Source organism: Diospyros lotus, chromosome 5, assembly GCF_014633365.1.
Source record: "Diospyros lotus cultivar Yz01 chromosome 5, ASM1463336v1, whole genome shotgun sequence".
Classification (NCBI taxonomy): domain Eukaryota; kingdom Viridiplantae; phylum Streptophyta; class Magnoliopsida; order Ericales; family Ebenaceae; genus Diospyros; species Diospyros lotus.
This window is the reverse complement of record NC_068342.1, coordinates 766,739-780,614: the sequence shown is the minus strand read 5'-3', so window position 1 is coordinate 780,614 and position 13,876 is coordinate 766,739. Positions and strand designations below refer to the sequence as shown.

Sequence of the window (13,876 nt, the reverse complement as noted above, 5' to 3'; positions counted from 1 at the left end):
GTTGTTGTAGCATCTCCAATTGTTCTGTAGATATAGTAAAATTTGTTGTTTTTCAAGCTTCTGACTCTCCTCCATAGGCTGCTTATGATCCCTTCTGTAGGTGTTTGGGCTTCCAATTTGATGGTTTCCCGAATCTTCCAGCAAGTTTCCTTAGTATGATATGGCTTATGGCAATGATCGCACCAAGGTTTATCTTTCACTGGCTGACCTTTAGGTGGACCGAAAGTTCTTGGCTTCAATGTTACTAATGCTGATGAATGATCAGAATTAATAACTCCTGAGGAATTGAGCATTACCTTTTTTCGACTTTCCTCTCTCCTTACTTTTGCGAACACTTCCTTTATTGTTGGGAAAGGTTTTATTCCAAGCAATCTCCCCCTCACCTCATCAAGTCAGAGTTTAAACCATGCAAAAAATCAAAAACTCTCTTTTTCTATCATCTTTTCATACTTCTTTCCATCATCGGAACACTTCCATTCAATCTCATGAAACAAATCTATTTCTTGCCATAATTCGGTTAATGTATTGTAATACTCAGTCACCGAATTATTACCTTGTCATGTTGTTCAGAGAGTGGAACGTAGCTGGAAGCTTTGTGCAGTATTCTCCATGTCTGAGTAGATCTCCTGCACGGCTTCCCATATTTCTTGGACTGTTTTGTAGAATAAATAAGTTCTTCCAATCTTAGGCTCCATGGAGTTGACCAGCCATGCCATAACAATCGAGTTTTCAGCTTCCCATATACCATACATTTCTGAATCAGCACTTGGCTTAGAGATCGTTCCATTGAGATATCCGATCTTGCCCTTGCTGCGGATTACCAGCAACACAGATTGGAACCACTCCCTGAAGTTGGTTCCGTTTAATTTATGTTGGGTGATTTGGAGAGCATGATTTTCAAGAGTGGTTGGAGGTTGAGGAATCAGAGAGACTCGGGTAACAGTTGGTTGGGGAGTAGAGGTTCTACTAGCTGATGAATCTTCAGCCATATCGAGAACTTACTGGATTTCGACCAACTGAAAAAGGAAAAAAAAACGAGAGAACCAGCTTGCTATGGAACCGATGGCTCTGATACCATGATGAAATAACTTGATCGAAAGTTCCTTAACTGAAGACTACTTCCGTTAATATTATTTGAAACATAAAGGACTAATTTATACACATGATCTCCTAAGAAATCTCCTAAAATATAGGGCTAGATAATCTCCTACTTTTTAGGTATAGATTATAACAATAATAATCTATAATTTACAGATTTAAAATTGCTCTTATGATAGAGCATATCTCTATCTCTTCAAGCTGGTTACGGAATCCCTTATCTTCTTGGCTACTTATCTTTATTTCCTCCAACAGGAAGAAATAGTATAACAAAAATAATTTACTGACTTCACTAATTCACATGAAATTTTCATCTCAGTTTGTATACTCTTCCAAACAACAGTAAAAACTTTCCCAAAAAGAGTGAATTTGACATATACAAGCAATAGAATGCTTTTGCCTTGCATGCCTGCAGAGGTGGGAAAGGGAAAGGTAAAAAAGGTATGCCCCACTTGATAGTTACCTTGGTCAAAAACAAATCGTGGAAAGCTCTTCCTTTCTCCTTCAATTTTACTTCATCCAAAGTGCTGAAAAGGAGGAAAACCAAACCAAAAAAAAAAGGGAAAAAGGAAAAGGCATATAAGATGTCATAACAATGAAAATAAGGTCAAAGAATCATAAATAGGAGCAGTTCTAGCACCCTGTGCTACCCTCCTAAACCCCCTTCCCAATTCTGCCCCCAAAAACATGTTTTCCTGATTCCATATTTTTCTTCACTGATTTGAAAGGTCAAGATTTGTTTTCCACCTGAAATTCCTCAAAAATCATGAGTTCAGTCAATTATAGTACAAACCTGAGTTCCTCATTTATTTCATTAAGCTTTCTTGTTGTGCTCCTATGTTCCTTTTCAAGAAGTGGAATGATCAATGGAACACTATCCATATACCTTGAAACAGTATAAAAACCAAGTCTCAGTTGCAAAAATAGGAAACAAACATTAAACTGAGTGTATCTCAATTAAAGTAGAATAAAGAACTGTATACCTTTTCTTCAGCAATTCCTCTAAGAATATCCTGAGTCTGCTCACACCTATTCTACTTCTTTCCTGCTTTGAGAGTTGACGACCCAACTTCTCCTCCAATGATACTACATCTTCCATCTCTCTCATAGAAATAGCCTGCAACATGACCGGCAAAACATCACTGAATTCTGAAAGATTTTTTTAACATATTAGCACAGATGGTAGAGACAATCCATAATAGTACAACATTAAAGCAGTGCCATCTTGGAAGGAACATCCTCTCTAGTCAACATACAAACTCAAGAAAATCTTCAAACTTGCCACGGAAGCAAATGCGTCCATTGCCATCTGATCCAATAAAGAAAGATGTTTGAAATCAAGCTGTCTCCACCATACATCATAAAGAAGCTCAAACTCTTACCACATCCCATAACAAAGTGAATATGGTCCCGCAAAATAAACACCCCATATTTTTAATATTTCTCCACAACCTATCAGATAACCAATCACAAAAGTATCCCAGGCCTCAAACAACTCTTCAAAGCTTGTGGCTGACAAATAACCACAAATGCTATGTGAAAGATGCTCAATTGAAAAAATTCCGTCTCCTGATGCCCAAATCCACATCTTAAAGGGGGTCAAAACTTTCTTTCAATCCAATAGATAGAATAAAGTTTTGAAGATTTTCTTTTATCATAGCATTCAGAAAGGTTTTACATAATCTTACCCATTGTTATTTCTCTATGAGAATAACTGCCATGGTACATAAATACTCCAAACTCAAAGTAATGCTTGATAATCAAACTAAATCAAATCAAGCAAAAAGAAAAGTGAGAGTATAAATTGCATCCAGAATTGAATAGGTAACTAATGCTTGATCATTAAACTCTAATTGTCCACCTCAATATGGTAATAGATATGTGTTAACTGATACTTCCATGAAAACCCTTCTGCCAATGACTATAAAAGGAAAAAAGGTTAACAAGCAATAAGAGTAAAAAGTTGGGCCAACATGCCTAAGTATTTGCATGGAAAAAAGTTACCAACCATGCTGCATCGTTTAAGCCTTCCAACTAAAAAAAAAAAAAAAAAAAAAGCTTCCCTTAAGCAGGTTTTGTGGAGAAGCAAGGTTGCACATGGTAAAATTTTACCTGGTGAATGACTATTAATCAACAGAAAGAATTTTTTTTCTAGAGATGCAAAGAACAAGAATGAAAAGTTTTGGAAGAAGTACATGGAAATATTTGAAAATACAAAATAAAACTTATTTAGACTCTGAAAGTATCCAAATTACCCCTACCCCGCAAGTGATGATACAGAATGAATGAAACCATGCACTGACCTGGCCAGAACTCATTACTGCAGGTCTTCAACAAGTAATCAGTGTTGTCATATAACAGATTGAAGCGCACTATTTAACTATGATATAGTGTATATAATGAGTGTTGTAAAATATCAGATGCGCACAAGTAAAAATATTAGCACCATCAGCCACCTGCTTTTCCATAATACCATAGGAACCTTGGTGATTTAAAACCTTAATCACAGTATTGACTTGATCAGGTTGCCAATTTTGGTCCACTAATCTAGGCTTTTTAGACTGTAGGTCCCAATAAAATATAGAAAAAATATTTGAATGCCAAAATAACACTAACATACTAAAACGGCACACATCAAGAACATAATCCTGGTTCAAAAGTCAGAGGATAGATGAAGTAATAGAACTTAAATTTAATGAAAAGTATGTACATATGTAAGTTATACCCAAACACATCAATTACAAGTATGGAAGTGTAAACTCTTTTCAGTTGAATCTTCATACTCAGTAACATAGAAGGTGATATAGAGCCTTAATAGTAGAAACATTAACCTGTTTGAACTCGTCATTTGATCGATAAACTGATTCATGTCCAGAACCAACTCTTCCTGAAGGGACAGATGTGAAAAATGGAGAGTCACCTAACATGAAGCCATCAAGTGTACGTCCAGGTGGAGAAAGAAAAACTTCCACATCTGAGGCACGTGCAAACTGAGGAATTTTTGTATCAAGCTTTGTTGCAACAATCACAGTCCTGGATAGCTCAGGATCAATCTGCATATGATTAATGAAAAAATAAACCCTTCACCACCAATACCAAGTATTCTTTTTGACAAGTAAAAAATTACTCTTGTGAAATATTGAAAAGAAACCACATATAAAAATGCCATCAAAAGTTCACTGTGAAGAACCTATGACTGTTTTGTAAACTAAATATTTTTGTTTTCACATGAAATCATCCAGCAAAGTTCTCAGAGAAGTGATTGGCAGTTATTTATGAAATTAGCAATAGTACTAGAAGAACTCATACTTGCATTACCACCCTCCGTGTTGTTGCATTGCTCCAGTCATTGCAATCTTCAAGGCATAATATGATGAACTCTTTATGCTGCATTTTTGCTCGCACTAGAGATTCCACTGCACAAGCTTGCCCCTGCCATATATAGGACCACAATATTACCACCACTATGAATCAGGAAGTCAAAGATAGAAGTAGATGAATCATTTGTTAGCATGAGACTTGACCTGTAAAGCTCGGTTTTTTCGACCAGGAGCAGGAGCAATAAGTCCTGGAGTGTCTATAATGGTGAGGTTTGGACAATATTTATATTCTACCCTAATTATGATTTCCTTAGCAGAGAACTGGCAAGGATCATGTTCCAACCTCATGTTTTCATCTTCAATATATGCCTGCATAAAACCACAGGTCAAGAACTAATAAGGTGGAGGCACCATATTTAGATGATCTCAAAGCAAAATCAGGTTACACATTATTTGCTAACGAACTTAAAAATAAAAGTATGTAAAATCAGATTACACATTACTTCAATTTTTTTTATCATTTTTACCTAGAAAAAAGCATATGTAAAGTATAATACACACTGAAAGAAAAGAATCCTTTAGAATATATGAAGCATGTGTAAAAGTAAAATAAATAAAGAACTTCATGAGCGGAAGAGAAATTGTCACACTTTATGTATGCAAATTGACAAATTGTAGATTTCTCTACAATAATAAGTAACTACGCATATCATCTATTAGCTGTGCAAGAGTGTATTTGGGAGAACGGAATGGAAATGGGTGGAACGGGCCACCCCTGATTTTGGAGATACAACGATAATGGAATGGAATGAAAGTGGATGTTAAAACTGGACTCCAGCATAGCTATGACACTAAATCAAATTGGCTTCCACCATGATAAGAGGGAGCGGATGGAAGTTAATGCACCCAATTATGATGGAACTGAACTAAAACTCTGTTTAAGCAATAATAAAAAAATTTCAAAGCTTCAGAATTGATATAATCCATAAATTAGGAACCACTGCATTGGTAATTATACTCAAGATGACGATTCATAAATATCCATTGAGCATTGATGATTCTTAATAGAGGGAAAATTTTAAATAATTCACCTAAAGACTTGATTGATTATATTCATAATCATAAAACAAAAGTAAAACAATTACGACATCGTCCTAAAATATTCGCCAACAGACATACAGATTTACATATGAGAGTGCGAAAGTGGGAGAGATAGAAGAATGATTGCCTGGATTTCTTGAAGAGATTTCTGCTGGGGCTGGGAGGGGTCGGAGTCGGAAAGGAGGTGGCAGAGAGGGGAATGGCAATGGGGATTGTAGCACATGTGGAGGGTGATGGGGCGGCGGGTCTTGGTGCCGCCTCCCACGTGATTGAACTGGAAGCCCATTATGGCTTCGACGAGGGCACTTTTGCCGTCAGTCTGGTGGCCGACGACCACAACCGCCGGCGCGTCGAAGGGGGTCTGGAACTCCTGCGCCAAACCGTGCAGCTCATTGTAAGCCTCGTACAGCCTTGCTTTCCCCTCCTCCGCTTCACTGTTCGCCGTCATTGCAGAATTCTCTTCGTCCTCTTCCGCTCTCTCCATCTCTCTCTCTCTCTCTAGCTGTAAGCCGAGCGAGACTGACGAGTAGTAGTACGAAAGAGACGGAGAGAGAAGAGAGGGTTTTTGTTGGTTGGACGAATCACGAAATGTTATCCACAAAGTCTGATCTGGCCCGAGGGTTTTTAATTTTGGAACTTCTGGAATCGAACCGAACCGGACAACATAATTTTGTATCATGAGCCGAATTGAACCGGACAACTAAAAGTGTTCATATCGCTATTTATCTTTGAATCATGTTAGATGTACACTCATTTTGTACATCTTGAGCTATATAAGGGGATATTATGATCACAATACCCTGCGCCTCACGCGCCTCTATACGTTTCATGAGGAATTTTTTTGTCATAATACTCCTTTATATAGTTCAAGATGTACAAAATAAGTGTACCAATAGCATTTTCCTTTATCTTTTCTAAAACCTTACTCAGATGCTATATTATACGGAAACCTCTCGAGTGGGCAGTATCGGCATTTTTAAAATATTTTTTGTATTAAAATATTAACAAACACTAAAAAAACATTTATGTATCATTTTTATAATTTAAAAACATTTTAAAATTATTTTATAATATTAAAAAAATCGTAAATATATTCTGATTTAAAAATGCGCATTTATTCATGAAGAGGTTAGAGACGGAAAAAACAAATTTTTTTAAAAAAATAATTATTTATTTTTAATTAATAAATCATGTTCATAAATTTATATATATATATATATATTTGTTTGAATCTATTACTATATAGTGATTGGATAAATATATTTCCGAAAAACTCCTTAATACCCTCTTTATGTGTCAATTTCTTTAGTATCATTTAACAAAAATTAAGAAAATATCATATTATCCATCCTAATTAACAAAATACGTATAATTCATACATTTTTGTATGAATTATATGATAATTATGTATATGTAGAATGTTTAAATTTATTACATTATCGTTTAACATAATATTTTATATATTTTTATTATATATTATAATTATCAAAATATATATAGACTTACCCTAAATTTCTTATAATCAATATCATATTTAACTATTTCTCATTAATTTTTTTTCTATTTTTTCTCATAAATAGTTATTTATTTCATTTTATCCATTTTCCTTCACAAGATTAATTATTTTTTCAAATTTATGTTTTCAAAATTATGTGTGTGTGCATATATATATTAGAAGAGTGACTCACAAGTAAAAAAAATATATAAATAATTTTTTGATAATTATAATTTACCTTTTAATTTGTTTAGACAAAATTTTAAATAGAATAAGTTGTGTTTAAATAAAATTTTGAAATTTAATATACTATAGGAGTTTAAAATAAATTGTGTAAAGTTTAAATCTTGGTAATATAAATTTTTACGTTTAATTTTTTTTTTTTAGAACTTTTTTTTCTATTAAAAAGAAAAGCATTTGTGGGATTATTGGCAAATTATTTTTGGGCTAATTTGCCACATCAATAATTTACTAATGAATATTGTTCAAACTTTGGGGGTAATAAAAATGTTTTTAAAACATAGGGAATTGGTCACAAATTTCACTTGACTTTAAGAAAAAATAATAATTTATCTTATAAAATACAAGATATTAATAAATAATTGTCACAAATGAAAGTTCAAGTAATATTTTAATTTTTTTTAAATATGTCAATCACATTTAAGACTCGTTTAGTAGAGGTGAGTTAAATTAAAATAAAATAATTGAATCAATCGAAATTGTCGGTTCAGTTCAATTCAATTCAAACTGTATGTTAGTTCGATTCAATTTTTAAGTTTGATAATTTTGATTATTTCAATTTAGTTTAGTTTTTATAATAAAAGTAATATAAATAATTGAATTGATCACAACATAAAAAATGACATCATTTTTGTACTTTGTTATTTAAATTTTTTATTATTTATGTTTTTCAATTTTTTGAATCAGTTCAATTTTTTCAACTTTTTTGGTTTAAAAATCTATTCGATTAATTCGGTTTGATTTTTAATATAAGTTTTCTCTATTTAATTTAAACAATTTAGTCGATCAATTATTGAATCAACTGAATACTTTCTCTTTTATCATTTAGAATTTGACTTTTGAGATAATTTAAGTTGAGCGTATTCTCAAAAACAATAAATTACGGATTTGATAACTTTACAAGTCACTCAATTCAACTTGCCAAAATAATATGACACCAATGGTTTCATCTGAGCAGCCGGCGAAAAACTAAAATTAGGGGGGTAAAATTGTTTATTTAAAATAAATTCAGGGGCTAAGAAGTATATTAAATAAAACTAACTGTACCTACTTTGTAAAATTTAGGGGAAGGGGGGGGGGTGGGGGGGGGGGGGAATTGAAGCCTGTTTTATGCCGCGAGTATATATAAGATCAAGTGGAAGCAAAGCTGAATTCAAATTCTCAATTGTGCTGGAATGCTCAGCGTAGAAGATCTCACCACACCACTCGACGGGGTTTCGAAAACTTTGCGATTCCTTTGAGGTATAGCATTTATGATTTGTGATCTCTGTTCAATCCATTTCCTTCTCTGATTCTTCCAGTAAATTTGAATTCAATTCGCAAGAGTTGATTTCGAGGAGTTGATTGTTTGTGATTTGAAGAGTTTTATGTCACTTGTTCTCGTACATACACTTCGGAATCGAATTGTTCGAGCTCAGGTATTAGATTCGAAATTCAAACTGAAAGTCTGATGTCAAGTCACTTGGAACGCTTCATCCGTTTACTATTCCCTTTTTTCGTCTTTTCAATCAAATCCTCAATACGCGCATATGCGCGCGCGTAAGAATGTAATTGCATCTGTGTATTGGCTTTGTTCGGATGGTTCGACACGGATGAAGTCATTTGTACAGTATTTCCTTCTCTGATGGTAACTTGCAACAGTTTGAATTCATTTGCGTGCAGTAGAAGAAAAAATCATGGAAGGTGCTTACAGTAACAATAGCAGTTCGAGAGTTAAGAAGCTCAATGCATTAAACATCAACGTTTCACCAATCAACGTGCAGAGAGACCACCAGCATTTCTTGGACGGTGCAGGCCGTTTTCATCATCTTCTGAGCAGTCCAAGTATCGATCAGTCCGCAGCTGTTGATAAGAGCAATTTGGAGAACTTGGACTCCAGCCTATTCAGGTACTTGCTATCCAGATCTCAGGCGTCTGCCGTCCCTGGTGATCCTTGCAAAGCCCCGGCCATCGACTCCCCAAACTACCGCCCGATGATCGGCCATCAGTATCTCAGCGGAAGCAGCAACAGTAGCGGAGCAAGCAGTGGATTTCTTTCTCGAAGCTCGTCGTCCGTGACAGTGACACCACTGGCTGCAGTGGAAAATTTGGAGACTCCACCGTCGAGGTCCCCGCCCGTTTTCAACACTCCGGTTAAGATCGAGGAGGACGTGCTGGTGATGGATGGCATTCTAGTCGGGTCGTCGCCAGGTGTTAGGATGAAGCTGTCGGCATCGTCCGATTCCGGCGGATCATCGTCGGGGAGCAATACCTTCTATAAAACGGAAATATGTCGGTCATGGGAGGATTCTAGCCATTGTCGCTATGGCTCCAAATGCAAGGTCTCTCTCTCTCTCTCTGGTACACATCTCCATTTAGCTTCTGGACCACATCAAAATATTGTAGATGTTGCATATCTTCGGACTACCTTTCAACTCGGTGAAAGATAAATAGAAAACACAAGAGAAATGGTTTTGGAAACAATTTATTTTCATTGTTAGGAAGGGGAGGGACAATTTGAAAGCGAAGAACGGCAAAAAGAAAATAAACAGCAAATAATAGGCTCAGTTGGAGCTCTGCAGAGAGGAAGGGTTTTTTTTTTTTTCCCACTTCTTGTTTTCTGTTTTCTCCAATAAGTTCCAAACAAGCTTTTTGCTTTCCCCCCGAGGTAAACAAGCTTTTTAATTCCAGTCTGCAAAACTTTTTGTCGTACAAGTGGATTCAGGACATTTAAATTTTAGCCTTACAGTTGGAGGTTACGTTCTTGACCAAACTTAATCCAATTATATTGAAATTCCGATGGTGAATTGACTCATCTTGAATTCTTGAAGACATACACATTCAACGTTCTTCCCTCTTTCGCAGTTCGCACATGGAAAGGAAGAGGTACGTCCGTCTAGGTTACCGAACAAGCACAAATCTGAGGTATAATCAATTAGCTGAATGTTCGATTAAGTCAACGATGACGTAACCAATCTTCTGTAATTATGTTTTGGGCTTGTGTAGGCACAGACGTGCAAGTCATATACGGGTTCAGGATCGTGCTCATACGGCTCAAAGTGCCGATTCGTTCATCATCGGGCGATGACAGGCTCGACACCTTCAGGACCCGCGGCAACTACCCCAGCACCAGCAAAGGCTCGGTCAGCCTCGCCCACCAAATCAGGGAAATCGAGCAACGCGACTACCCCGGAACCGGCAAAGGCTCTGTCAGCCTCGCCCACCAAATCAGAAAAGTCGAGCACTAGCAGTGGCGGCACGGGAAGAAGCAAGAGTAATATCAGCATCAAATCCACTAGCACTGATTGGTGTCCTCTGGATGATGGCATTAATGTCACGTTGCCCTCGTCTCCTTCAACTGACGAAGTTCTATCAAGGGAAGCCGTCAATTCTAACATCGATGGTGTTCTTTACGGCCCATCTAGGAGGAAAAGGCTGCCGGTGTTTGTTAAAATTTGTCCAGAGTAGTCGTCGCTTATTTCCTGGCTGAGCTATCCGCTCTCTACGTACTATGGCTGAGCTAGGGGCAAAGGTGAAGTACACATTATAGTCACATTCTCACTCGAAACTTATAGCAGTCTCTATACAAATATGGGAATGCTGAACTAACGGAAGGACCCAAATAAGCCCTGAATACTTCTACTTGTCAAGGAGAGGACAATGTCACCTTGCAACTTCTCTCAGAAACGCCAAACATAAACTAGTCTAGACGCCAAACATAAACTAGTCTAGCATGAATTCATGAATGCATAACCCACAAAACAGACTCAAAAAACCTCTCTCTCTCTCTCTCTCTCTCACACACACACACACACACACAAACAGAGTTTGCTGGCTGTAATTGATTGTGGTGGGAAGGTTGCAGAAAAAGGAGAAGACAATGACTCCAATCACATAACCATACATAGCTCAGTTTGCTATTTTCTCTGTGTTTTGAATCTACAAATAGCAGAGAAAATTACGGTTTCTTCATTTGATCTATAACATATTAATAGAAAAACAAGGAGCTAGGATCCATGTTGACTGTGTCCTCACTGCATTGGGCTGCCACTTTTTGGCTGTACTTCGACAATGATGAATCAAGTACCAAGAACGAATTATGTGGTTTCAGTAAAATTAACCTAGTTTAAACTTAGTAGTAAATACTTCATACTTTGAGAACTAAGTATCACTCCCCAACTCAAGGATCAGTAATAAGAAATTTTTTGAGGGGTCCTAAATACTGATTGGAATAGTTCCTTAACCTACGTAACATGGATTGGTTGGGCAGGTTAATTAACAGCTCCTGGTAGGATGGGAGTTAACATGGATTGGGTAACAAGTTAAATTATCAGCTTCAGGTAGGAAGTCTTTTAATCAGGAAACGTGACATAATGCAAATGAGATGTTTAATGTGATTGGAGTACCTAAAATGATTGAATGAAGCCTACCACACATGAGAAATTATAATGGACATTACATGATGTGGAATCACATAAAATAACTTCTTGTACATTTTATCTTGAAGATGTTGTGATTAATATTAATAACGGATATTAAAGACCACTTAATTTAAATTTGTGGCTTTGTTCTAAAATGTCAGTATAGAAGCTTCTCTACCTCACTCCTACAAATATTATCACTATCAATAGCCATGCCTATATCCCAAGAATAGGGCGAACAGATCATCACTGCTCCAGCACTGATGCTTTTAGTGGTTGAATTTGAGAAGCCTCCAATGGCTGGCGTGGTTGAATTTAAGAAGTCCCCTTATTTAGGTATTAGTACCCCTTAATGAGCTAATCGGCTCAGTGAATTGAACAGCAATGCACATGCAGGGTAAAAATATTGGATTAGCCTAAAAGAAGAAAGAAAGAAACAAAAGGTACAAACAATGGCCTTTTTGAAGCCTGAATCTATCTAACCATTTATAACTTAGGTGAGTCTTAACAAAACCTAAGCTAGATGAACATTAACGTGCATAAATCTCATTACAAAATTAATCGTGTTTTCTCACAGAAGAAGCGAGCATAAGACTTTGACTTCACATGAAAGAGTAGGTTACAGAGCTACAATCCATGCATTATATCTTTTCTAATTACCGATTGAAAATGAAGACGAAAACACTGACCATTTTTATGCAACAAACACACCACCATTACATGTTCAGAAAATATAACCACACAACCGAGCCTACTCAACTCCTCTCCCTCTCAAATATAACTCAAAATTAAACATTACCCTAATTAGGAAGGTTTAAGTTTGAAAATAGCTGCCAAAAATCTTACTTTTGTATACAAAACAAGCCATGAACAATATCATTACTGACATTAAGTTTATAGAATTCAGTCTATACATGACAAAATCAGTCAGAAAGGCCAAAACATTGCATGGCATCAGAAAGACAAAACATGGTTTCAGAATGCACATCTACCAGGAGCGCACCTAACCTGAGTCAGGCAACAAGCTATGTACCACCAAAACAAGTTGTAAAGTTTTCAACTCACCTGCCCAAAATGAAGAAGAAAAGGTGAGCCCCTCTGAACTTCCTTGCACTCGGAGCCAACTACTAAGACAAACTAATTTAGTCATCTAAGCCCTCCGGCGGCCACCACCTAGGCCGAGGAAAAGTCATGCCCCGCCTCTTGGCAGTCTCCAAGAAATCATCGGATTCCTCCTCCTCCTCCTCCTCCTCAGCACCACCGTCCACCCTCCCTGCCACCATTATCAGTGCTTCCAAAAGCTCCTTCAGAATCTGGTTTTCCGTTCCTGCTGCATTCTTCTTCGCCTTCCCACTAGCCGATGGCTGGCCGGAAACACCTTTGCTCTTCCCAGTTTGAGCAGCGCCACCGCGACCGTTTGAAGAACTAACATTCTGACCATGTTTGTTCATTTCATTGCCTTTACTGAAAGCTACTACTTCCACCTCGCTCTCATTCAGAGGCAAATCCTCATTCATTTGGTGCGCATTTTCAAAGGGCCCCAAATTATTATCATAAACTTTCAGTTTCTTGGAGGCAGGCACGATTGAGATGTCATTGGGTTCTCTCGTAGAAACTACATGTCTCACCGGCTGGCTATCGAAACCCTCCGTTTCAACCATGCCCTCAACGTCGCAGGAGCTACAGACGCCATGAACCACACCGCTTGTGTCAATCACTAGCGGCGATACGACTCCCACGGGCCCTAGTTTAGGCCAGCCCAAGCCCAAATCAACCGCTCTCTCGGTGTCGGCACAAACTTCGCCGACAACCACGGGCCCGCCGGAATGAGGACCGGAACCGGAATCATCAGCCGGTGGTGGCTGTCTCTGGTCGTCGGATCTGGCGGGAAGGGAGCCCTCCGGCGGGGTCAGGTAGCTCTCGTTGGGGGGATTTCCGTCTCTCTCGCTCACCGGCGGCGTGACCATTACGTTTCCGGTGGATTCCGGAGGCCTTCCACTGTCGGCATCGTCCAGGTTGGGGAAGACGTCGGTCTGGCCAACGAAGTAAAGGGTTTCGAGGGCTTCTTCTTGGGACAGTGAGATTTGGCACAACTCCGTGAGGAAACCAAAAGGGTCATCTTGGCTCATTTTCCAAATTCCCAACGGAAGCTTCTTTAAGGGACAACAATGGCGGACGTTTAGGGTTTTATTTTAGCCATTGCCACGTCCATCGACCTCGTC

At 37.6% G+C, this 13,876-nt stretch overlaps 2 protein-coding genes across 3 annotated transcripts in view; one reads left to right on the top strand and one right to left on the bottom strand.

The window, feature by feature from the left end:
* Positions 1–6,103, bottom strand: part of LOC127802399 (dynamin-like protein ARC5) — a 37,694-nt gene extending 31,591 nt beyond the window's left edge. The window contains exons 1-7 of the mRNA XM_052338188.1: positions 5,647–6,103; positions 4,623–4,787; positions 4,408–4,530; positions 3,930–4,151; positions 2,082–2,215; positions 1,892–1,984; positions 1,562–1,625 (exon numbers count right to left, since the gene is read on the bottom strand). Coding sequence (XP_052194148.1) covers positions 1,562–1,625; positions 1,892–1,984; positions 2,082–2,215; positions 3,930–4,151; positions 4,408–4,530; positions 4,623–4,787; positions 5,647–6,003 — 1,158 coding nt within the window. The 5' untranslated portion in view covers positions 6,004–6,103. The remainder of the gene's footprint in view (positions 1–1,561; positions 1,626–1,891; positions 1,985–2,081; positions 2,216–3,929; positions 4,152–4,407; positions 4,531–4,622; positions 4,788–5,646) is intronic.
* A 2,827-nt stretch (positions 6,104–8,930) lies between these two features.
* LOC127802398 (uncharacterized) lies at positions 8,931–12,726 on the top strand. Of its 2 annotated transcripts, none has more exons than XM_052338187.1 (3): positions 8,931–9,575; positions 10,099–10,119; positions 10,240–12,726. In XM_052338187.1, the coding sequence occupies exons 1-3, from the start codon at positions 8,931–8,933 to the stop codon at positions 10,699–10,701; spliced, it is 1,128 nt and encodes a 375-aa protein (XP_052194147.1). In that variant the 3' UTR covers positions 10,702–12,726. The 2 variants fall into 2 exon arrangements, with proteins under 2 accessions (XP_052194147.1, XP_052194146.1); XM_052338186.1 differs by having other exon boundaries at positions 10,099–10,158.
* Positions 12,727–13,876: the final 1,150 nt, after the last annotated feature.